This window comes from Mastigoproctus giganteus, chromosome 9, assembly GCF_048544385.1.
Source record: "Mastigoproctus giganteus isolate SK-2022 chromosome 9, ASM4854438v1, whole genome shotgun sequence".
In the NCBI taxonomy this organism is placed as follows: Eukaryota; Metazoa; Arthropoda; class Arachnida; order Uropygi; family Thelyphonidae; genus Mastigoproctus; species Mastigoproctus giganteus.
Genome location: NC_143583.1, coordinates 52,192,709 through 52,220,102, shown reverse-complemented (window position 1 = coordinate 52,220,102; position 27,394 = coordinate 52,192,709). Strand labels below are relative to the sequence as shown.

Genomic DNA, 27,394 nt, shown 5'->3' with positions numbered 1-27,394 from the left:
AATTATGATGTGCAATGTTCTTCTCTTGAACAGCCTTAGCACATTTATTGGAGAACCAAGGTTTAGATAAGGGACGAGATTTTAAAGTGAAGTGTGGGATAAAGGATTCCATTCCTGCAAGAATAATCTCACTGACACAATCTGAGCAAATCTGACATCAGAAGTTTTGAAACAGTAATCCGACCAAGGAAAAGTAGAAAATAAATTTCACACGTCATCCCATTTTGCATTCTTGTAATGCCAAACAATATGAGGTTGGGAATAGCTATGAGATAAAGTTTCCCTTGGAGAAGAGACAATCACCAAGTTGTGATCTGAGGTGTCTAAACGACCTCTCACTTCGATTGTGTACTTAGATGGGTTGTTTGTGAGAAAAAGATCAAGTGTGTTGGGTGTATGGTTAGGATTGTCCGGTATTCTGGTAGGTACATGAACAATCTGTGCAAGGTCATTAGTAATTGCAAAAGCCTCAGCATCTTGACCAGCTGAGTCGGTGTGACTAGAAAAAGGAAGCCAGCTGGAGTTGTGAACATTAAAACCACCAAGGAAAATTATCTCACTGTTAGGAAAGTTGGACTGGAGAAAGTCAAGTTGCAAAGAGAGGAAGTCAAAGAGCTCCAAGTGATTAGTGGAGTTGGGGAACGGTAGAGACAACAGATGAATTTGACACAATGAGGTAGAGAGATTTTAAGCCAGAGAAGATCGAAAAGAGAAGATTCCAAATTACCAAGTCTCTGATAGGGAATATTGGAATGGATATATACACAAGTACCACCTTTGAGGAGAAAGGAATCATACAGCGAATAATTTGGGCAACTGAGCTGAACAGTAGTTGAATCAACCGATAACTGAGATTCTGTCAGAAAAAGTATATGGGGTTTTGGCAGACTGCAAGTGAAAATGGACATCGTTGAGATTAGAACTGAGACCACGTAATATTTGTGAAATGAATTAGGAAGCATTTGGGAGGTTTAGAACGTTTCGCAGATAAGCTTACTCTATTAGTTTGACAAGTCATGGTGTATTCAGTAGTAAGAAAAAGTGGGTGGAACATGCTGTATGAAGTAATGAAATTTTTGGATATGGCGTACACATGGTAAGAATATACCCAGATCCTTGACATAACGTGGCCTCGACAATGCCCCCCACATACACACTTCTCGGGCTCCCTCCAATCACTATCTGGCAGAGTAGAGGTAGTAAGGTTATACACTAGCTGATCCGGAAGCCTCCTAGAGAGTTAACAATATGTTTGGTCCAGTGTACTAACTAGCGGCCGGCCTGCGAACACCGTTTTAGAGCTGTACCTTCAAAATGTAAGGAAGATTGGATCTAGCCACAATGTTCGTCATAACCTCAAAAGTCATCAATCATACTGCATGATGGAAGAGATAGGGAAGGGTTGACCAGACTAGCTGTAGAGACTAAACATGGGTTCCACCACTTCAAGCCTCCAATAAGCAAAGTGGTGGTATTGCACCAGTTGATGAGAGTCATCTACCACCTAGTACTGCCTGGTAACTCAGAGGGGCGGCATTCCTCCATGTGGTGTGGGTGCCACACCTTGACCCCTGCTTATGTTGGTTCACACCTGGGTGGTCATCCACCATGTGCTTGTGCAGAGATTAAACCCAGGATTACTAACAGTCCCACCAGTGAAGATGCAAGCAGAGGATCTGGCTGTCACAGACCATCCGGACTTTGCCAAAATTGGGTCCACTTGACTTGAGTGTCACCTGAATATCAGTTCCATCAGTGTTTTAGACTCCCAGGTAGCAAGTACAGCTTGTCTGGGATATCTGAGAGAATGTCTGTGATATCCTCAAGGACCTAATGAATTTGAATTAGTATATTAGCAATGGCCACATGGTGCAAGGAACCCTATGAATTATGCTGCACCAGTCACAAAAAAAAAAAAAAAAAAAAAATTTAAAATAACAAGAGAAAAGGAAATAGACAACCTATGCATTTCCCTCCTCCTCAGTTAATTATCCTGACTTTCCCCAAACTGGCAGCCTCTACCACCAACTCTCCAAGCTCTGTATAAGTAACTTATTCCAGTAATTTATAATTCGCTGGGAAAAATAAAATTTCCTGCAATCCAGTCTAAATATCCCCTCCCATAACTTGAAATTATGGCCCCTAGTTCTAGAATCATTTATAACCGTAAAAATTTCCTCATTTACTTATGCCTCTCAGAGCCTTAAACACCTCAATCAAGTTTCCTGTAAGGTGCATAGTCTCCAAGCTCTGCAACCCACATATACAAAGTCTTTCCTCATATGGACACAATTTTTCCGATCTCAACAGGTGAGTTACCAAATAGCACAATTACTACTTTCTTGAAGTGCAGTCTCCATACTTAAACACAGTATTCCAAGCATGGTCTAACAACAGCCTTATATAATGTGATTATGATGTCCTTATTTCTACTAGCAATTGTTCAATAAATCATCAATAGGACACCATGGGCCTTCCTTGCAACCTATCTTCAATGCTTGGGGAACTTCATGTCTGACTGTATCATAACACCCAAGTCCCTTTCCTCCACTACTGGCTTTAGTTCAACTGCAGTATAAGTTTTTTGGGGTTACTGTTCCCCAGATGTAATACCTCACACTTTGTTGGATTAAAGCATAGCTGCCATTTTTCTGACCATCCCCAAAGTCCATCTAGGTCACTCTAAAAAAACTCTGCTTTGCGGAGATAATTAACTAGTCTACCAATCTTTACATCATTTGCAAATTTAGACATCACGCCCCCCCCTCCAATGTCATTTATGAAAATCAAACAACAGTAGTCCCAATACTGATCCTTGGGGGATCCCCCTCCCTTCTTATATCAACCCAATCTGAGGAATAACCATTTATCACAACCTTTGCTGAAATCCAAATAAACAATGTTGAAATTATCCCTAAATCCAGCACTTGAGTGACCCTGTCAAAATAGCAAACCAGATTAGTTAAACATGATTTTTCCCTTTATAAAACCATGCTGAGTATCCTTCAGAATTCCATTTTTATCTAAATGATCCTAAATTTCCCCACTGATCACTGTTTCCATGATTTTCCCTACTACTGAAGTTAGACTGACTGGTGGTAATTTACTACTTCACTGTTTGAATCTCCCTTATGTATTGGAGATACATTGACACTTTTCCAATCCAACGTGATCACTTCAGAGTCCAATGATGCTCTCATAATTAGCCTCAATGGTTCAATGCACTGACTTGCCACCTCCCTTAAGATTATAGGTTATATGCCATCAACCCCAGGAGCCTTACTGGCCTGTAGGGTTGTAAGCTTTTTCCTTAAATAAACATGTGAAATTTCAACATCATTAATTCAATTTTTTTTCAACTGCACTACCATAATTTCTCTTTGACAGAAAGGCTTTTTCTTCTGCAAATGTCGATGCAAAGTAACTGTTGAGTTCATCTGGAACATCAGCTGGGTATCTAATACTATCCCACGTCCATTACATAAGGGTCTGATCTGGTTTGTCCTTCTCCTTGCATTTACATGTGAAGAATTCCTTATCCCCATTCTTTGCCAGTGATTTCTCATTACCTGCCTTTGCCAGCCTAACCTTTTCTGTGGCACTATTACCGATCAATTTGTAGCTGTAATAGGCTTTAGTACTTTTTATTGCTCTGCAACTTTTACATGCCGTCTTTTCAGTTCAAGTAATCTGGCAACTTCCTTATTCATCCAACTTGGAGTCTTTCTCATGGAGTATTTTTTAATGGTATATAAGCATTCAATGTTTCTGTGATTAATTTTTTAAAGGTAGCCTCTATTGCTTTCTGTGCGATAGAGGCTACATAGCATCTTAAGCTGTCGTAATTTCCTTTCCTGAAATTATAACCCATTCCTTTGCCTTTAACTACTGCTCTCTCTCTCTTCATCATCCACCATAGAACTCCATCCAGTATAGGAACCAGTAGGAGATTACTTTCTGCTACTGGTTCCTGTACTGTCAGTTCTATTATGTCATTTGGTTCATGGGTGATGATGAGGTCTAGAATATTCTTTTTCCTAGTACTTTCCCTGACATGTTGATACAAATAACAATCATCTAGTTGATTTAAAAATTTTGTCCTCCATGTGGAGTTTCCTTCCCATTTTCTCCAATCAATTAGAGGCAAATCAAAATCACCCATAATAAGATGTTCACACTTACTTGTTCATTCCATTTGCATGTAGAAGCTCTCATCATAATCTTCACAATCACCTGGCCTGTAGATTACTCCCACTCTCATTATACCTTTGCTTCCAACTATCTCACACCATACAGATTCCATACTAGCATGCGAAACGTCTGAATCTGGAAAAGTTTTTGTCGCACTCAGGCTGCTTTTGATAAGACACATGACCTCACCACCCCTTCTATCTTCCCTATCCTTCCTAAATACATTGTACATACCATAGTGAAACTCATCATCTCCTATCTCCAGGTGGCACCACGTTTCCGTAAGCCCTATTATGTCAGCGTTACTTCTCCTAGCCAGCAGCCAGAATTCACTCATTTTATTGATGACACTTCTGACATTACGGTATAAACAATTAAGACGTGGTGTTCTTGTATAGTTAACTATTCTGACACCTTGTTTAAAGTTATTTAAGTTCACTTCCCTGGCATTATCTAACCGCTCATTTGAAACGTTTCTGACCTCAGAACATCTTGCTAATATGTTCTGTTTTGTTAACAAACAAGAACTCTTGAGGTATGAGAACTCTTGTTCATTCACATGATAATATGTTATTTCAGTATAAAGTCCAAGAGAATCCAAGATGAGATAGTCTAAGAGTTAGTGATGAAATTTTGGCAGTAGAACATATTTTGCTCACAAAATACCAAATAATTTAGAGTTTCTCATGTGGTCAAGTTCCGATTATGGTTACATCAAAGTAACAAACATAGATATAGCTATAACAAAAATAATGTAACCTAACCTTAGTTTCAGATCAACCCTTGTAGCAAGTAAACCAAAAGCAAATAATAAGAAGTAACAAACCTTTAGGAGAGTTTGTGAAACATAGCTATTTGCATTTTACTGTAAATATTTTTGCAGTGTGCAATTTTTTTTTGTATGTTGCTTACTTTATTTTCATACATTCCTGAAAAGTGAAGGCCTACTATATAATGGCATTCCAAAAATTAATTAAATTACAAGGTTAAAAATAAGCAGTTACTGATCATTTTATCAGTATTAATGCATGCCAAAAAAAAGTGAACTACTCTAATTTTAATTATGATTTTTATTTCATTTAAGGAAGTGAAAAAAAATATTTAGTATGAAAATTCATTGATAAAATTTCACTTTATCTGATTTTTAGTGAATCTATATTACATTACATGCAGTAATAAATTAGGAACATTTCACTACAAATGTCAATCAGTACATATTTTACATGATATGATAAAAATTATTCAGCAATTTATTGATACAATGGTCAGCTGAAACAGCATATGTGTAATTTAAATAGCACTATGTCCATATTTGTAGAAACTGAAAACGTTTATGACAGAAAGGCAAAGTACGAAAATGTACTAGTGAAGAATTTTATTCACTTTATTCTCAAGAAATGCCCTAACTCTGAAATAACAATGCTGAAATAGCCAGTTTTACAAGCCTCATTTCAGAGCATTCTCAAAAATATGAGGGAATGAGTGTAAACAACATGAACACAATGACATTAAAATATCTGTACAAAACATCAACTATAACATTTCCTGAGTTACATGAAAAACATGAATTTTTCTGTAAATAAATTCATAATTACACTATTTTGCCATCAATCTTTCCTTTGTAAAAACAGTAATAAGCGTGGCAAGTCAATGTTAAACATCATCTATTCAAATATGACAAATTGAATCTCTACAATAATATACAAATCACCTGTTCATTCCAAGCAAACAGGAGACAAACTTTGACCAGCAGCAATATAAAAAAAAGCAAAAATATTCCTATTTTTTTGTAAAATATTACTGGAAATGTTACAATAACTTTTATAAGAAAAAATATTTCTAATCAATGGTGGCATAATTGTTAGACATCTGAAGGCCCTTCGGTGAAATTAAAGATAAAGATTTGTTTTGAATCTTTCAGAAATAAAGTAGGTTAAAACCATATCCCACCCATAATTAACAGAGGAAATTGGGTATTTCTTTTGTTGAATGACAAATGGAAGGTATTTTTTCTTTGCATAAGTTTTGTAAGCAAGTTTTATTTTTTAAAACTGTCACTATAGCAGTCAACAATCCCTTTCAGAGATGTTTTGGGATGAAATAACAGATGAGCACTTTCTAAAGGCAGTACCAGCTTACATAAGTGGAGGGAACCTGCAGATAAAATCCTTAAGACCATACAAAGTATACTTTTAAAAATCAGTTCATCCATTTGCGACAATTTGGGGCTCCGCATAAACAAGGTATCTTGTGCTGATCATCTTCTACTTCAAACTTGTAATCGTATGTTAACTATTTAAAAAAAAAAAAAAAACAGTATATTATATATAAAAAAAGCACAGACAATAAAAAAACAGTGTTGAGCAACATAATATACAGGCAAGAAAATGCAGATGACAACATGTTAGTGATCATATTTCTGAAATTTAAAGAACCTTTATGAATTCAATATGTTTAATTTTATGGGCTGTTTGTTATTTGGTTTTTAGGAGCATTAGCAACTAAGGCCATATTGCTCCGAGGATATGCGGTGGTCATTCCCTGACCTTTCCGCATCCTCCGTATTTGGTGGTGACGGGCTCGAACCCCGGTCTAATCAAGAAGCGTGTGCTACGCACTGCTGCTCCTTCCCACCTGGCTACGGAGGCACGCCCAATTTTATGGGCAGATGAACAGTATAAGTAACCTGCTGCCTGATGTTTGAATAAATTAAATGTAATAATGAGGTTTATAGTTGGAACTTGATTTCCATCTCTGTGCACTAATATTTTTTTGACAACTGCCCATCCTTAAGACTTTACTTAGCACTTTGCTTAACACAGATCAGTTCCAATATAGGTAAATATGGAGTTACTTATGCTAAATGTTTGAATCCATGTAATACACAAAATACAGTAATATTCTTATAATCTTCTCTAAGCTTCCTGAATTTATTTATTTATTATTCTGGGATTACCTATCACAATACAAATATTTTTTTTGATGTGCTAAGAAAAATATTTTATGTTTATTATTATTCAAAACCATACAATTTCTCATATAGAAAATTAATTTATTAAGGTATTATTAATTTAAATTATTATAGTAATGCTCTTTTATATTATGGAATGGCAGCTGCTGAACCAAAAAGATATACTACTGCAGATGAATAAATGTAAAAAAACATATTATATGTAACAACAATAATAACTATTATTATACAATCAACTAATAACAATAAATGTGGTTTTCTATATTCCATTTTAAAAGAAACAAGTTTTTAAATCTAGAAATTTAGATTTCACATGTACAGAAAGAAAAAAAAAATTGAGACATCCTTGCATTTCAGACAGTGTGGAGATGTTGCAACACTATAAGATTAAATATCTTCCTTTAGATAGTGGTGAGAAAATACTATTTAACTTTAACAGGCTATCCAGAAGTGGCCATAATTCTGGGACCTACAGATATTAACCTGACAGGAGGTTAATATCTGTAACAGCTGTAATATCTTAATATATCACCACCAGGTTGTAAAGTGCAGTATTAATGGAGTCCAGCTACCCTACAATAAGGAATTATCACATAATCATCAACTATTTCAGTGGTGCTATACAACTCTTGCAAAAAATGTTCTTTATTTGTGACAGCTTTGTAAAATAAGAGTATAATGCCATTTTCTATTAAAAACCATTTTTAAATGGGTATACATCTTATTATTTGCAATAATTAAGATAATATTTTGGAAAATAAAAAATTTTGTTGATTGTACTTACCTCTTCACCACGGGAAATGCGTCTATTTGCAATAATGAGGATTTTATTTTCTCTGTCAATCTGAACTACTTCTGCAACACAATTTGGATTACACGAATGGTTCATATACCTTGCCAAACCTCCACAAAGGGTAGCATCAATTACTCGATTTTCATCAAGTCGGAACATATATACACCTCGATTCTAAAAAATTAAATTAATTTCTTTTAATTTTTTTTTTTTGTTTTGTGCAAGACAAAAAATTTTATATTCATATAAAAAGAAAAACTTTCAATAATATCTCAGAATGGCATTAGCATGATAAACTACCGAAAAAATTAACCCCAAAATTCTGTAAACTTTAATGATATAAATAATATTAAATAAAATACATAATATCCAGGAGAAAATTTCAGCCAGGTTCAGTGCAAGGAATAATGATTCTTTATCATCATTAACTCTTATTCAATGTCCACTCTAACCTCGTGGTGCAACTTGTTAGTTGGGAGCCGGCGATTGAGGCCAAGCTGCACATTATGGGACTAAGCTGACAAATGGATAAATTTTAGGTCCTATTATATTGTATCAATAGTATGCCAAAGCAATTAAAGTTCATATCTGCTGGGACATGGCTCAAGTCAAAGTTCCTGATATTCTTGTCACAGAAGCAGGACACAGTGCTAAATATGCTAATGGTTATTAGCATATTTGGCATTGTCTTGCTTCTGTGACAATACAGGTACATAACCTTCAAGATGGGTACTTTAATCTTGAGATAATTTGTTCATGCTAATTCCACTTCTTTGCTGTTTTTTTCAGAACAGCAAATATCACAGAAACCAAAAAGACGAATGCAGGGAAGCTACAACTAAACAATAATTTATTTCTTAGTTGTAGCTTCCCTTAAAAATTAGCTTTTCTAATTTTCAGAAATTGTTTTCAGAGCAAGTTTGAAAGAAAGTTCATTTGGTTGGAAAGCCTTATTCAGTACAGTTATATTGTCAAAATTTAAAATGGCAAGTTGAGAGATAAGTACATCTATCTCAAAAAAAGTAATAGATGAGATAAAATAATATTGACTGGAGATATAAATAGCATGGTAGGATTTGGTTTGCTTTTGGTTTATTTGGCAGATCAGCAAGAGAGGCTATAATGTGCCTAAAACCAAGACATAAAAAATAAAAGCTAAAAAAAGGATAGAAAAAGAATTTCAGTGATCCATGGTAACAGGTTATTATGTCAAAATGTATTTATGAGATGTATAAGAATATCAATTGTTAACAGCCAGTGCTTGCTAACAGATGAAACTGTTTTTATAGAGATAGGATACACTTGAGCAGAGTACAATAATATTTGCTGATGCTACTGAGGTAATGTTAGGCAGGTCAGAAAACTTAGTTTTTGAGTTTGAGATGGGTTTTCTTGGGGCATCAGTAACTAAAGCTATAATTACAAAACCAGATCGTATAAAACAGATAAAAGAAATATACAGGTAGTTCTCGACTTTACGAGTTAATTAGTTCCTAGCACGCACTCGTAAAGTGGGAATTTATTTTCCATAAACATAATGTTAAAACTAGGGGTTACGTTATCAACAATAAATTAGTTAGCTGATTTGTTTACGTTTAATCAATGATTGATTTATCTAAAGAAACGAAAACGTAGCCTGTAAAATCAAGCAAATTATAATAATAGAGAAATTATTTACGACTTACATACGTTAAAGAATGTTTATTCCTCATCATCATCATCGACTAAATGCACACTCATTGATCACTCATTATTGGCTGTTTGTTTGTTTGTTTGTTTGTTTGTTTGTTTGTTTTTTGATTTTTAGGAGCATTAGCAACTAGTATGGCCATATTGCTCTAGGATTCCGCATCTTCTGTATTTGGTGGAGACGGACTCGAACCCCAGTCTAATCAAGAAGCGTGTGCTACGCACTGCTGCTCCTTCCCATCTGGCTACAGAGGTGCCCTCATTATTGGCTCAGCACTCGTTGGTTTGTTGCATAAGGATTCGTCTTCATCAGAAATGCTTTAGGAGGCAATTGTTTCCAAGATAATCTTGGAAGCAATTGCCGAGTAACAAGTTTACAAAGCTTTAAAAAAAAAAAAAAAAAAAAAAAAAAAGAGGAAGAGAAAGACTCTGAAAATTTATTTGTTTTTTTTATACGATTAAAGATGTCAGTGAAGGGGAACACATTTCACCATAATAACATAAAAAACCACATAATTCCAGCTATCGGTATTTTTGCAAATGCAAGAAGATTGAGTTTCTGTTCATAATTAGATGCACTAACAGAAAAGCACAAAATAAACGAGAAAGTGCTAATTGTTTTCATTGTTTTTTTTTGATTGTGACCTATAAATGTGCTTTAGAAAAATATCACAAAGCCATTCAAAATTGGTTCTTATAACATATGATAACGATGAAAGTGTAATGCATTTACTGATTTGAATTGGTAACTAATACTATTTATTAGTTACCAATAATGTTTTTATAAGTATAAAAACAACTAATGGACTAATGTTTTTATAAGTATAAAAACAACCCTTTAGGGAGTTATATAGTGAAAATTTGAACTTCCGAGGTCGTGGAATGAATTACCAAAAAACAATGTATTATTGGGTTCACATTACGATATTTTCGCGATACAATGGTAACGGATTAATATCATAAAGCGGGGTACACTGTATTGTATAGCTACACGCCTGGTTTCAAATGTGGTATTTATGAATGCTTAACATTCATTTTTTGCAATTAATGTTCACATTTTCGATTTTGTTGATACTTGATACTTTGAAAAAACCCTCGTAAACTCAGGAACTCGTAAAGCGAGAACTGGCTGTATATGAAGAAAGGTTTCAGTGAACTATAATGATAAGTTGCTACATCTAAAGGAATTTATGGTATGTGTAAAGATAAAAATATATGAAAAGATATCAAAGGTACACAAATATAAATAAGTATTAAAAGTCTTTAAATAAAACTGAACAGGTTAATAGATTTAGGTAACTAAAAACAGCAGATATAACTGCTGTCAGATGAAAAATTGACTGAATGTATGAGGCTTAGTCAAATGGCTAAAAGCATTAAAATATAAAATGTTTGTGTCTATACTCTAGACACTCAGATAAGATATGGCAAACTGCTAAAACAGTGTCACAGTTCTCGCACATGGGAAGAGGAGAGAATTAGCTTTTCAATTCCTGGACTACACTGTCTAAAATACTGAAAAAGTAGATCCTAAAATTTCCTTCTCTATCATTCCAACTTCAGCTTCATGTTCATTATCAAACATTCTTTGTCAGGGAGAATTCTTGCTGTTTAAATTCAGGTTCAATTCAATTTCAAACTTTTTACATCACCTAGAAGCTAATTATTCAAATTAGCCTCTTAGAGGGCTTTGCTTTTAATGTTTATTTGGATCAAAATGTTGTACTTAACAATCGGGCAGCAGATAAATTCACACACTAAATTTTTATACAGAATTCCTTTCCTAAATGTTCACTTGTCTCATGTTGATCGACAGTGACTTCACCCACGTTGCTCTTTCGATTTTACATGCCCCCATCAACACCACATTTTCTCAGGGCACCAAAGTATCACAGTTCTCATGCATAGGGGCATCACCAGCCTTCAGTAGAAAGAAATGCATAAGATGATAAGCAAACCCTTAGCCATAATTATGAGAGTATCCTTGGACTCAGGGGAAGTTCCCACGGACTGGAGATGTGCAAATGTATCTCCAATTCACAAAGGGGGGGGGATCGAAGGGTGACACGAGTAATTACAGACCAGTTAGTTTAACTTCTATTCTGGGTAAAATAATGGAACACTGGTTAAAGATGCATTGCAGAATCATCTAGACAAGACTGCAGCAATAATTCAGACACAGCATGGGTTTGTTAAGGAAAAGTCTTGTCTGACAAATTTGATAGGTTATTATGATGTGGTTACAAAGGAACTGGATGCAAAAAATAATTTTGATATCATATATTTGGATTTCAAGAAAGCTTTTGACACTGTTGCGCATGGAAGACTATTGTAAAAATTGGAGCAGAATGGTATTAAGGATAAGTTGCTACAATGGATAAAAGGATGGTAATCAATGGGTGCTGCTCTTCGTGGACTAATGTTATTAGTGGAGTTCCACAGGGTTCGGTGTTGGGTCCACTGTTGTTTTGTATATTTATCAATGATATTGATGAAGGTATATCAGGCTTAGTGTCAAAGTTTGCAGATGATACAAAGGTTGGCAGGGTTGTTAATGACACTAATGGCAGTGTGCTACTGCAACAGGATCTAGATAATTTGGGCAGATGGGCTAAGAAGTGGCAACTGAAGTTTAACCTTGACAAATGCAAAGTACTGCATATGGGTAGAAGTAACCCAAGAGAAAAGTACCAACTGTGTGCTACTACACTTAAGGTGGTAGAAAATGATGAAGATATGAAGTTTTCTGAGCAATGCAGACAGGCTGCCAGGGCAGGTCATGGGTTTTGTCAATGATATATAGGAATTTTGCTAGCAAGGAAAAGGAGGTGGTTGTCCCTCTGTATAAGGCAATGGTCAGGTCACGCCTTGAGTACTGCGTACAGGTCTGGAGGCCTCATTTTAGGAAGGCTGTCGATTTGCTTGAACCTGTACAGAGAGGGGCAACAAGACTGGTGAGGGGAATGAAGGGATCCTCTTACCAAGAGAGGGTTAAGTTCTGCAAATTGCAGTGGCTGGAGACTAGGCACCTGCGCGGTGATCTGATTACGGTGCATAAGGCCTTGAATGGATTCAGCACGCTGAATTCTGATGGGATCCTTCCACTTGTTCAGATTATGAGCCTTAGGTGGTATAAAATTCAAATTAAGAAAAGACAGGTGTAGAATAGATGTGGGGAAATTTGCCTTTAGCCAGCGGGTGGTTAATTGCTCGAACAAACTTCCATCTGTTGTTGTGGAAGTTGATAGGCTGAATAAATTTAAGGAGGAACTGGACAGGCATTTGGAGGGAATGGTGTGATTTTTTTTTTTTTTTTTTTTTGGCTGATGCTGCATAAGCTCATACACTTGCTTTCTTGCATCACATGCCGCCACTACTAGTACTACGATTGTGTCCTATGAGCAAACAAGTAAGAAAAACTTTCTCTACAGTTCCTGCACAGATGAGACTTCCAGGGTTTGATTATGGGCTTAATATGATATAGTTTGTGTGTTACTGTGTGTTGTTTGTGCCCAGGCCATTCCATAGTCTGTATAAGGGACAAACAGGCTGTGGCTGTTCTGGGATTCTGCTGACTTGGCTTCAGCATTCAAAAGTTCATTACTCCTGATCCCAATGTGGTTTGGAATCTAGGAGAAATGGATGTATGAAATGAATGTTCAGAAAGAGAAGTCTGCGTACATCGCGCACCTCTGGTAACTATGGGTTTTAAGATGGTCTAAAGCAAACTTTATAGCAGACAACTCTGCTGTGTATATACTGCATCAGTAAGGAATCTTCTCAGATATAGTACAATCTGGAAAGATGGCGGCAGATCCAACAGACTTTGAGTCATTAGTAAAGACAGGCAGGAGGTCACAGTATTCAGCATAGACATGAATACCAAAGAGATGTTATAGAGAATTTTTCCACTGTGGCTTGGTGCCTCCATATCCAGGTGGGCAGGCGCAGCAGTAGGTAGCACATACTCCTTGATTAGACTGGGGTTTGAGCCAGTGACCACCAAATACGGAGGATGCGGAAAGGTCAGGGAATGACCACCGCATATCCCTGGAGCAATATGGCCTTAGTTGCTAATGCTCCTAAAAAACCAAATAACAAACAACATTGTGGCTCAAAGATGGGATGGCTGGCAGGGTGTTGAGTGCCATAGAGAATTTTCCATTGTGGCTCAAAGATGTGGGAGATCTAAGTTTAAAGGTGTACTATAAAGACAACTGCTCATGCCTAGGCAACCAAGGTGCTCCAGTTGCTTCAACATACAGATGCTGGGAAGAAGGTATTGTATTCAGTAGGACAGGATTGTGCTTAGTGTGATGATGGATTGGGTCTAGCCACTGCAATATGATTTTTCTAGCTGAAGTGTAAACCTGTATATAAAACTTACCAGATTTACATCTAGTTTAGACTAGACAAGTGCACAATACATTCAAAGAAAAGTGCAAAAATCTGCATCCCAGTTGTTAGATGAGATGGCATGTAAAGAGGGCAACTGTTCACAGTTTGGAGGAAGTTGTGTGTGTGTGTGTGTGTGTGTGTGTGTGTGTGTGAGAGAGAGAGAGAGAGAGAGAGAGAGAGAGAGAGAGAGAGAGAGAGAGAGAGAGAGAGAGTGTTGGAATGCCCGATTTGATAAAAAAATTTTAATAAAAACTGAAAGGTCTGCTCAATGATATTTTAAAGAGCCACCACCAAAACCAGGGTTATAAATGTTTATTTGTCATATGCTTCTTCCATAACAAGGGAAAATGACACCAGGTACTTGTGTTTGAGAAAGCAACTCACAGACGTTTCTAGTTGAATTAAATGATTGCACTTAATGAAAAAGAGGTTTTTTACTTCCAAATAGCAAGGTGGGAGGGAAGGCACTGACCAATTCTCCTCGGGATCATGCACAAGCAGCTGGCCAGAGCTATAGCATAATAGTTTGTTTGTCGTTATTATGCTATAGCTATTATGCATATTATGTTATGCCTTTATTTCGAATCCTTTCAAAAGTAACAATCACCATCTTATTCTTTTGGCTATCACAGACATGGCAAATGGCCCTGACTTTTTCCTTTTATTCAACCAGTCACGTAATCCATTCAAACAAGTGGTACAAATAATATGGCATCCATGCCTTATTCTGGTGACCTAGAGACCAGCTAAGTATAACCGGTAAAATTTCTGAATATCTGTCATGATTTTCCAACTATCCGCCGCCATTGTGATTTAGTTATGAAAGAGCTGCACAAAAATGCAGAACTTGTTGGAGTGATTACTATGCTTTCAAAGTATGACGATAGTGAGTTTCAGTAATTCACTGGATCTTATCTGAAATAATTTATAAACAAATAATTATAAAGTAACAAGGATATAGATATATTCAAACAATTACATAAATATGAATATATAAACAATAATAATAAATAATAAATTATATTCATGTAGGTTAACTGAATTAGGATATGAGTGACAAAACAGTCTCACTTCATGTTCGTGGTCTCATCACAAAAACCAGACAAGCTAGACAAAAATTGAAAACAGATTTGAAAAATTAGCATCCAAAGATCTATCCAGTTCATATATATATATATTTTTTTAAATGAAAAATACTCATCGACTTGTGCAAAATGTCTAATCCTTCTTTAAATTAATTCAAACTACCCACCAGATGGAAGGTTTTCCTAACTGTCAATTACACATATATCCTGCAACCATCCTTTTACAGTTTAAATTTATGTTGCCTTGTGTGCGTGCCACCTGAGAAGAGAAAGAATATGGTTACCATCAGCATTTAGTTTGCTCAATCCATTTCAAACCCTAAACACTGCAATCAGGTCTTCTTGCAAGTGCCCAGTTTCAAGATGCTGCAATTTACAAAACTCAGGTCTCTCTTGATAAAAGCAAACTTTTCTGTTTCAGACTAATCTTGGACCTGTTCTAACAGATCCACATCCTTTCTAAAATGAGGCTTCCAGATTTGTCTATAGTACTTAAAATATGGCCCAATCTTACAGAGTGGGATAATGAACTACTTGTCAATGCGAACAAAACTCCTGTATATCTCTGACATGGATCTAACACTGAATCTAATACAAATAGTGGCCTTTGTTGATGATGTTGTTCTCGTAGTAGGCACCCCCAAGTCACACCTCCAATTAGAAAGAAAATCGAATAAAGTTCTGCAAACAAGCTTAAAATATCTCCCAGCAAGATCATGGCCATTCTAATGAAATGGAAACTGAGTGAAAACAGGAATCCCAGTATTAAAATAGGTAACAATCCAATCAGTCACACCAAACACTGAAAATGCTTAGGTACCATACTGGACAGCAAGCTTACTTTTCATCAACACATTTTCTATATTAAATCACAAATAGGAAAATTTATAAGCATGATCAGGAGAATAACCTGGTCTGACTGGGGACTCAGGGAAAAGGCAATGGTAGCCCTATACAAGTCAATCTTTTTTTTCAGTGGTAACTTATGGAGCTAGCATATGGTACTAGCAAACAGACAGGGTAATTGTAAGGAGAAAGTTAAAGAGTCCCTCCAAAGAATGATACTTTTGGCAATATCAAGAGCCTGTAGGACAACTTCAACCAGTGCTCTCCAAGCCATAACAGATAACTTACCCCTGGATGCCACTTATAGAGGATTCCTTTACTGCCTGAGGAGGCAGTAAAGGAATCTGAAAGGAATCAGAAAGCTTCCTAGGAATAATAAAAGAGATCCAAAAAAAGTGAAATTATGAAAAAAACTTACAAAAATCTGGCAGAACAGTTGGAATAACAACCAGTTAGGAAGAACAACATACAGATTCATACTTGAAGTGGATGGCCCGACAACTAAACAACAACCACTGTTGCTCCTGGCTTCAATATGACCTAAATAATAAGAGGTCAAGGACCATTCAACAAGTTGCACTTTTGGTAGAGGACCCTAGATGTTCCTGTGGAGAAGAAGAAACATGGGATCATATCCTCTACAACTGCACTAAACATGAGGACAGAAGAAGTTAACTAATAACCAGAATAGAACCCCTCCCCAGGGAGATGAAAAAACAACTCACGAACAAGGACAATTATAGTCACAATACTCAAGACTGGTAACCCAAACTCAATCAATTAGACAAATTAGGCAATAAACACAAACCAAGATGGACTGATAAGAAACATCATGAACCTGCAAAGGATGTCAAATGACAAAGGTTTTTTATTTATTTTTTCTCCCATAATTTAGTGTTTAACCACAACTAACTAATACTTAACTAGCATTGAAGTTGTATTAACCAGTTTAGCACTTAATTGAGTAAGTAACTTAAATATATATATATATACACGTATTTTTTCTAATCTAGAATCTAATCCGCATTCAGTTAATATCTAACAAGCACTTCATCAGCTTAAACTCAGCACTTAAAAGTTTGTTTGTTTGTTATTTGGTTTTTAGGAGCATCAGCAACTAAGGCTATATTGCTCCGGGATATGCAGTGGTCATTCCCTGACCTTTCCACATCCTCCATATTTGGCGGTGATGGGCTCGAACCCCGGTCTAATCAAGAAGTGTGTGTGCTACGCACTGCTGCTCCTTCCCACCTGGCTACGGAGGCAACTTAAATATAAAAATTTTTTAACTTAGCATTTAATTAAATGTATTACCATTTAACCTAGTACTATATTTAGCACTCTAAAATTATTATTTTTTTTTTATTTAGTTTATCACATAGATCTTAATATAAGTTACATTAATTGTTAAAATTGCCTTAGAATTAAGTGTATTTTTTTTTTTTTAAAGTGAATGCCTCCTGTCTTCCATACACCTGTTTATAACCCACTTTTTCACTCGCCTTTCTTGAATATTCACTCTGCATTTTTTACCACTGAAAATTTTTTTTTGTTGGCCCTCCCTGGAAAGCTCAGGTGATCCAAGGGACGGCCTAGCCAGAGTAATGATTTCGGACTCCCTGTGGCATGAATGGAAACTAGGGGTCCGTGATGCTTCACAAGCCCCCTAGGCAAAGCAGCAGGCTAGAAGAACAACAGAATTTTACATTATACAACATTAACAACACATTACTCACATTTTTGGGTTTTACAGGAACTGTATCTCAACACAAGAGAATCAACAGCAGAGTTGTGGGCAATCACTAGTGCCACTTGACTCTCAACTCCTATGTCCACTATGTATATCACCGATAGAATGCAATGAACTGTCCTAGCAGCCTGTCTGCAGTGCTCAGAGAACACTGCAGACAGGACTGTACAATTACCCCTAGGTTTCTTTTACATAATACACTACCCTAAGTTTGGTGCCACCCAACTGGAATGCTATTTTGGGATTATAACTACTACCACTATAACTTGAATGCAGTATTATCAATACTTCATTATCAAGCACTATCAGCATATCAATGTTAATATATTAATATCAATATATATTAATATAAATATTAAACCTCAATTTCCACTTTTTGAATGGTGATAGTTGCAACTAGACCAAGAGGAAGATGAATTGAGAGTGTCAAGATAGCAAATGGAAAGGACATGCTCTGGCTAGCCCTCTTTATTCTAATCTCTGACTAAAGTTCCAACAGGAAATAGGAGAGCACAGAGGAAAATAGTGGATGGAAAGCTAGCCTACAACTGATCTGTACTGTTATACACTCAATGGGTATAAAATAACTGGATAGTAATATGATTTTTTCTAAGAAAATTGTCTAAAGCATTCTCTTGTATGATGAAAAACTGTCGGTCAGCAATAAAAAAAAAAAAAGTAGAATAGGAGTTACAATTTAAATTTTAACTTAGTTTTTAGAATAGATTTTTTTGTTTAAAGTTCAGGTTTAATGCAATTTGCTTTTCAAACTTCACAAAATGGATACTTACCTGAGCTTCATAAATGGCTTCATTTCTTTCTGCTATTTCATTTCGAATGAGTTGGCCAATATATTCAATTACCATTGTATGTTTCTCAATATCTCTGGCAGCATACAGTCCAAGTCCCTAAATTAGCAATGATATAGCAATGTATTATAGGCAACTCTAACTTAAAAAAAAAAATGACTACGAGGAGAAAATAATTTTTATGGCGGTTGCTTTTAGTAATGAAATAAAACTAACTGTTAATTCTAAATCTATTATATAATGAAAGATTCAGAAAATGTTCATATATTTAGAACATACACCTAGAACAGTAATGATGAGAGACAGAAGACAACAAGGTGCATTGAAACTAAAATTAAAGATTGTTGTTTGTTTGGGGATTTATTAGGTGCAATGGCATCTGTGGCCATACTGCACCATAAAATTAAAAAGATAATAATATGGCCATGAGAGAAAAGGTACTAATCTTTCTCTGACTTGTCAAATTTAAAAGCATACAGGTTGATTAAATTAAAACTAAACGAAAAGTCAGAGAAGCCTGAAAGTTCAATGAAGAATTTCAAATATAAAAGAGAAGATACAAGTGACAAAACAAGAAATTAAATGTGATAAACCGATGTAAATGATACATGAATTAATTGCCATATTGATGTGTAAAAGTTAAAAAATACTTTTTTCTTATTGTTATAGAACTTTAATTGATCTAGAGTACACTGGTTTTTTACATGTATAGGAATCTCTGACCATGGTCGAAAACACAATTTTCTGAACTATTACTTTTATAAAAAAAAAAAAAACACCCCATAAGGGGTACATAAGTGTACACATAACCATAACTTCCAATCAAATATTCGGTTATTTCCTTTTTAGAAGATGAAGTTGTATGTCAGAAAGTAACAGAAAGGTTACTTTCTGTCAGACCAATGGTCCCTTTATGCCAGATTACAGCAAAATCTAATGTTTAAAATGCAGTAAACCCCCGCTATTCGCGGTTTCACAGTCACTGATTTAATATAAAATGAAACCTAAAAAAAAAAAAAAAAAAAATGTGAATTTTAAAGTGCCGTGAACATTTTCCGCCATAAAAAAACATGGGCGTGCTAAAATTGGCGTCTGTGGTTACACCTTGTAAATTTGTATTATTATTGAACTGTACTGGTATTTTCATTATACACAGGTTGCAGAACTATCGTTACTTGAATCAAAATTATTGAATGACATATTATAATATAGTAAAACATTACAGGTGACCCCTGCTTAACGCTGATAATTCATTCCCGAAAAACAGAGCGCTAAGTGAGCACCATATTACAATAATGTAACATGTATTTGTGAGTTGCGGCCTATGTCATAGGATATTTCTTAATCAATAATAAATGGTAGCGAAAAGACACACAAATGTCGGTCAAAATATTTAATATTAAAAATTTGTACCTATAAAATATTCTCCATTACATATGTATATAATTATGTGGTAAGTAACTACATTACGTATCAAAATTAAACTTAAAATCATGAATTTATTAATTTATTAATGAATTTATGAATTTATTAATCCAAATTTATTGATGAATTTATTAATCCGATGGCCCTGGGCTGTCGAGTTTTTGTAACTTTGGTCTATTTTGGGTTGTACTTTGGCCGTCTTCCTAGTAAACTAAAAGGGGCTTTACTTTAAAATCCCCGCAGCATTACTACCCAACAATAAAGTCAACCGATCCTTCACCACTTTTGAAGCCTGGCATGTTTTTTTCTTTTTCTTCTTTTGATATGAAACTTCTTTTAGGCATTAGTTTCCAAAAAAGTCCTGTTTCATCTATGTTAAAAATTTGTTGAGACGTTTAACACCACTCTTCAATAATTTTTAGAAGTTCTTTCTTGAAAGTTTCGGCTACTTCTTGATCTGCACTTGCAGTTTCTCCCTGGATTTTAAATCTATCTTACCAGCCCTTACTAGCTTTAAATGGTTCCACATTTTTTTTTTTTTTTTTTTTTAAAGGTGAGCTTTCTTCAGATCATCATATAGGCTAATCGCTTTTTCTTTAATAATATTTAACTAAATGGAATTGTGCGTTGGATATTATCTTCAATAAAATTATTTAGAAGTCTCTCCATTTCAATTATAATAGTCGGCCTAGTCGCTTGCAGTGGAACAGCTGTCTTTTCCGCTGCTAAAATTAATTCTTTATTTTTTATAATTGTTCTTACAGTTGAACCTGCCAGTCCTAAATTATTGCACACATCCACTTATCATTGAACGATTCGCTTCAAAACGTATATTTTAATTTTCAAATTCGGTATTTTTCTTAACTTAGTAGGCTTCGGTACTGCATCCAGACGTTGTTCCTTTTTAATTCTTATTCGCCATTATCAATCTTCGGATATGTAACTGCATTGCATTAATTATGATACAATGTTCGAGTAAACTGTCTGTTACAGACGATGTCTAACACTGTACCGACTTCGGATAAATGCATATAACGCAAATATTACAAGCAATATTCGATCATTTTTTAAAATGTTGATCGTAACAAGTTACCACAGTGCAATTAAATTAGCATGGGAGAAAATTTCACTGAGTGTGGGAAAAAAAACGCGTCAGCATGGGAAACTTTGCTATTCATTTTCAAGATATTGACCACATCAGATGAAACGTTTTCGTTAAACATGCCAAAAATTCAATCTGTATGCAGGTAAAAGAGCGTTATAGTGAGTTGTGACAGCGTTAGAGTGAGATATGGGTTATAATATAAAAACAGCACTATAGCAAATCACGTTATAATGAGTGCCTGCTGTAATTACTTTAATTCCTTGCATTTCATCTTTATTTCAGCACTTCATTACTGGTTTTTGAGTACATCTATGTAGATGATATGAATCTTTATATTAAAGTATATATATAGTGTATATAAATTAACTTAAATAATATAATAAAAAAAATGAAGGAAGGATAATTCCTTGCATTTCATCTTTATTTCAGCACTTCATTACTGGTTTTTGGGTACATCTATGTAGATGATATGAATCTTTATATTAAAGTATATATAGTGTATATAAATTAACTTAAATAAATAATATAATAAAAAAATGAAGGAAGGAAGAACAAAAATAGTAACACAGTAAGGTAAGCAATTCTGGTTACAACACATGTCCAAGTGCAAGTTGTCAGAATAAAGTAAAATTAAATTGAACTATAAAATTAAGAAAATATATGAAGAATGGCCAAGCCAAATAAGGAGTGAATACAAAGAAAACAAACCAATACATTACTATTGCAAAGAGAGAGTGGAAGAAGGTGCTGCTAAATTTATTTCAATTAGCAGCACCCACCTTTCAAACAGGATAATAGCTATCAAATTATATTAGGAATTATCCTTCAACTATACCATTCTTAATTTGGTATCACCTTCTCTCTTATAGCTATAGCAATGAATTTTCTTTGTATTCACTTTGTACTTTTTTTTTTTTTTTATGTGAATCCCAAACACGAGAGGTATTAGAACCTATAGTACTTAGTACCGTGCTTGGGTTAGCTTTGTACTTGTTAACTTTGTACTTGGGTTCGCCATACTTAATTTATATTTTTTAATTTTGTTGTGTTGTATACAAGGTGTTTTTTAACACGTTTTGTAACTGAATAAGCATTTTTCATGATGTTATTAAACAGCAGGTTTGTTTTGGTTTTATTGGCGCATTAGCTACTAAGGCTATAATGCGCCAAGACCATGTCATTAATAAAAATTTAAACTTTCAGTGACCTAACTAGTTAGGTCACCATGTCAAAATAAATAATAACAAAAGTATAAAAGATAAATCAATAGAAAAGAACAATAAAATGTAAATTTTATATGGCAGTAAAAATGTTTATTGATTTTAAAAAGCTAAAAACAGCAGACACATGGTCATTGTCAGATAAAATCTGACTGAGTGTATAAGGCTCAGCCAGATGACTAAAAACGGTAAAGTATAAATCACGTTCGTGTCTAAAACGTGGACATACGGTTAAAATGTGATGAATAGATAAAATGGTGTCGCATTGCTCGCACATAGGACAGTCATCTGCCCTCAGCAGAAAAGAATGTGTAAGATGACTGTGTCCTATGCGGAGACGAGCTAGAACAACTTCCTCCTTACGATTCCTGCGCAGACAAGACTGCCACGGTTCAATTACAGGCTTTATACGATATAATTTATTCGCAGTCTGTCCATTCCACGAGTCCTGCCATTGGGAGTGTATGTTTTGATGTATTATTTGCCTGTAGTCTGTATAAGGGACTAACAGGCAACGGTTATTATTGGGAATTGCTGATTTGGCTGCGGCGTCAGCCAAATCATTTCCCCTAATCCCAATGTGGCTCGGAATCCAGCAGAAGCGGATGTCATATTCACGATCATGGAGAACGTCAATCTTCTGCTGAATGCTAGACAGAACTGGATGGGGATTATACCTCACAGATATTACAGCCTGTAACATGCTAAGAGAGTCGGAATATAAAAGGAACCGTTGGTATTGGCACTTACTAATATGATCCAAGGCTAACTCTACAGCGTGCAGCTCTGCAGTAAATATGCTGCATTCAGAGGGAATCTGCTCTGATATAGTGATGTCTGTAAAGACAGCAGAAGAGCACACATATGATTCCGACTTCGAGCCGTCTGTGTAGACTGGCGCGAAGTCGGAATATTCAGTTCGGTGTGCTGAATGAAGCTGCAGGTAGACGCATGATGGAGTGTCCGACTTTCCCCAGTTTCTAAGCGACAAGTCGCATGCCGGGACACGAGCATGCCAGGGTGGCAGCGGTTGCTTTGATGTTTGAGCAACCTTGTCTACCTTGATATTGAGTTCGTTCAGTAGCTCTTGGACACGAATACCAAAAGGACGATTGGCAGTCTTACGGGTGTTGTACAAGTTTTCCCATCGTGGCTCAAAAACGAAGGGCCACGTAGGATGGTCTGGCAGGGATTTCAGTTTTAAAGCGTACTTTAAAGACAACTGCTTACGTCGAAACGATAACGGTGGTTCGTTTGCTTCGACGTATAAACTCTGGACAGGAGATGTTCGAAATGCTCCAGTAGCAATACGTATAGCCTGATGATGGACAGGATCCAGCCATCGAAGTACACTGTCTCTGGCTGAAGAATATACTTGGGACCCATAATCTAATTTGGATCGCACAAGTGCACGGTAAAGCCGTAAAAGGGTGCATCGGTCTGCACCCCAAGATAAGGAGGACAGCGAGCGGAGTATATTAAGGGCTCTTGTGCACTTTGTGCGGAGTTGGCGAATGTGATCCAAAAAGGTCAATTTTTTATCGAATATGAGTCCCAAGAATTTTGTGTTCGCTGCTACTGGAATAGCATTTTGTCCGAGCCTTAATTCAGGTTCAGGATGAAGATTACGCTTGCGACAAAAGTGTACGCAAACGGTCTTCTGCGGCGAGAACCTGAAGCCATTAGCAAGTGCCCAGACATTCAGATTATCAATGGCTTTCTGCAGTTGTCTTTCAATAACCCTCATGTTGCACGACTGGCAAAAAATGCTAAAGTCATCAACATAGAGGGCACTGTTTACAGTTGGAGGAAGTTGTTCTGTGATGGAATTTATTTTTATGGCAAAAAGCGTGACACTTAATACTGATCCTTGTGGTACTCCCTCTTCTTGGCTAAAGGAGCGAGAGAGTGAGGATCCCATACGAACTTGGAACGATCGATTGGCTAAAAAGTTTTGAATAAAAATGGGGAGTTGCCCCCTAAGACCAAGGCTATGCAGATCTTTTAAGATGCCAAATCTCCAAGTTGTGTCATACGCTTTCTCTATGTCAAAGAACACCGACACCAAGTGTTCGCGTTTTAGGAAAGCATCCCTAATGGATGCTTCCAATCTAATAAGATGGTCCAGAGTGGACCGGTTTTGAGCACTGGATTTTGGAGAGAAGGTCGTTTGATTCTAAGTACCATATTAAACGAGAATTAACCATTCTCTCCACGATTTTGCACAGACAGCTAGTCAGAGCAATAGGACGATAATTGGTGGTGACTTTTGGATCCTTTCCTGCTTCAGGAAAGGCAAGAATGATAGCCTTTCGCCAGGAGTCCGGAAACTGCCCTTCAGTAAAGATTCTGTTATACAGAAGGAGCAGACAATCCATAGATTTTGATGAAAGATGTTTAATCATTTCATAATGGATGCCATCTGGTCCAACGGCACTTGCTTTGGAAAGAGCGAGGGCCCTTTTCAGTTCCAGAATAGTGAAATCCCCGTTGTAGGGATAAGTGCTCTTAGATTTAAAGCTAAGTGCCTGTTTTTCGATTTTATATTTCAGGACCAGAAACTCTTGGGAATACGAAGATGTTGCCGAGATCTTGGAGAATGTTTCCCCAAGAGAATTAGCTATCGCAGTTGGATCTGCAATAGCGCATCCATTATAATCTAGGATTGAAGAAGGGTGGGATGTATATTTTCCCTTCATTTTCCGGATTTTATCCCAGACTACCTTAGAGTTGGTAGACTGGTTAATAGATGATGTAAAACGGATCCACGATTGCTTTTGACTCTGACGACGGATGTAGCGTGCTTTGGCTCGTGCACGTTTGAAGGCTATAAGGTTGTTCGTGGTAGGATATCGGCGAAATATCCCCCACGCTTTGTTTTGAGCCTTTTTTGCTGCTGTGCATTGTGAATTCCACCAAGGTTTAGGAAATGGTGGAAACCGGGCTGATGTTTTTGGGACAGCATTAGCAGCTGCTTGGACAATATTTTCTGTGATGTACTTAACTGCATCATTGATAGGCTCTTGACTGACTATACTAAGATCAAAATTTGCATGGTGTTGGAAGGCAGTCCAGTCAGCCTGATCAATCTTCCACCGTGGTAACCTGAAGGGAAGACATGGTCTCCCACTGTGTTGTAAGGTTATCACGGGGAAGTGATCACTACCGTATGGATTCTCCTCCACTTCCCAGGTGAGTGAAGGGAGTAGAGAAGGGGAGCAGATAGAGAGATCAATGGCAGAAAAAGTACGGGTAGGCATGTGGAAAAAGGTGTTTGTTCCAGTATTTAGAAGGGAAAGGTCATTGTCATTGAGCATACGCTCTATGACTCGTCCCCTTCCATTGATGTTTGCACTACCCCACAGGGTGTTATGTCCATTAAAATCCCCAAGAAGTAAGAAAGGGGGAGGCAGCTGCATTAGAAGATCATCAAGGTCTGCCTGGGAGATGTCAGTCCCAGGTGGCAAATAAATAGAGCATACAGTTAATAAGAAACCCACTGAAAGGCGAATTGCAACAGCCTCTATGCTGGTTGTAAGTAGCAAGGGCTGCACTGGGGTATGGTTACCCACAAGGATAGCCACTCCCCCATGTACAGAGCCATCCGTAATTCTATCCTTTCGAAAAACTGTGATGTTGTGCATGGTGGGATCATCATTTGCCTTTAGATATGTCTCCTGCAAGCAAAAGCAAACTGGCTCGTGCTTTTGCAGGAGGGCCTTGATGTCATCTATATTTCGCCAGAATCCACGACAATTCCATTGTAGGAATTTAGCCATTATTTTGGCTTGGTGGGTCCATCAGGCGGCTTCCGAGGTGCTGAGGGCTTACTTTTATCAGTCTTGGATTTGTCTTTTTTGGGGAAGAATGGACGCTGTCCCGTGTCCATTTCCTCCTCCGCAAAGAGTTCCAAGACTGACTCTTCGGGTACCTCCTTCTGCTCCACATCCATCTTTTCTTGGGTACTAGGGGGTACTTCCCCTTTTTTATTCTTTTCTTTAATAGTTACCTTTGGAACTTGTGGAGCGTTAGGAGGTACCGATATAGGAGTGGCAGCTGATTGGTCCTTCTGCGCAGGTTTTTGAGAACTTAAAAGGTAACGCGCGATGGGAGTGAAAGACTCCTTTGGAGGAATGGTCATGTCCGTCTGAGTTCCGACGGAACATCTCCCTGCTACCTTCTGGGCGTAGGTAGGTCTGTTGATATTCAGGGGTTTGACCGATTTCCTTGCCTCCTGGTATGATATATTTAGCTCTGCCTTCAGCCGTTGAATTTCTTTTTCTTCTTTCCACCTCTGGCATGCTAGTGAATAGGCCGGGTGTTCGCCTTCACAGTTAATACAGGTGGGTTTTGCGGCTGAACATGCTGATGTTTCGTGGTCCTTTGCACCGCATCGAGCGCATGCAAGGACTCCGCGGCAGGCCATTTGAGAATGTCCATACTTCTGGCATTTGAAACACCGTAAAGGGTTCGGAATGTATGGACGCACTGAACAGTTGATGTATCCAGCTTTAATCTCATCAGGAGGTTTAGGAGTGTTAAAAGTCAGGATAACGCTCCTGGTTTTAACAATTTTTCCATCCCTTCGCGCAGTGATTCTCTTGACGGCAATGACTCCCTGTGGTTTTAATTCGGAGCAGATTTCCTCCTCGTATACGTCGAGAAGGTCCCACTCCGAAATGACACCTCTAGATGAATTGAGTGTTCTGTGTGGTGTCACTGTTATAGGGATTCCTCCGATTGATGTTGTTCGGAGTAGGTGTTCTGATTGCCTGTCATTTTTAGTTTCAATTAAGAGGTCTCCAGAACGGAGCCTCTTAACTGACTTGGGTGAACCTGCTAACCCATCCAACCCTTTTTGAATGAAAAAGGGCGACATTTTACCAATCGGTTTTTCACCGGTTGAGTGCATTATTAGGAACCTTGGTACAGGCCCTGATGTTACTTCTGTTCGCTGCCTCTTTGTACTAATAATACTATCTGGATCTTCGTCTATGTTTGCAGATAGGGACCGGGTTGGGGCCCCTGAAGAAATATGTTTATCAGGATTCATATAGGTTTTTAAATTGTTCAGTGCCCGGGCTCCCCACCCACCACGGAGCCCAAAGGGAC

At 36.9% G+C, this 27,394-nt stretch overlaps 1 protein-coding gene across 5 annotated transcripts in view; it reads right to left on the bottom strand.

Moving 5' to 3' along the window:
- Positions 1-5,654: 5,654 nt before the first annotated feature.
- Positions 5,655-27,394, bottom strand: part of LOC150080216 (histone-lysine N-methyltransferase 2C-like) — a 1,301,638-nt gene continuing 1,279,898 nt past the window's right edge. For all 5 annotated transcript variants that reach the window (XM_090381514.1, XM_090381519.1, XM_090381517.1 and 2 more), the window contains 3 exons: positions 18,515-18,631; positions 7,947-8,129; positions 5,655-6,483 (listed from right to left, as the gene is read on the bottom strand). In XM_090381514.1, the coding sequence (XP_090237640.1) occupies positions 6,391-6,483; positions 7,947-8,129; positions 18,515-18,631 (393 nt within the window). In that variant the 3' untranslated portion in view covers positions 5,655-6,390. The remainder of the gene's footprint in view (positions 6,484-7,946; positions 8,130-18,514; positions 18,632-27,394) is intronic.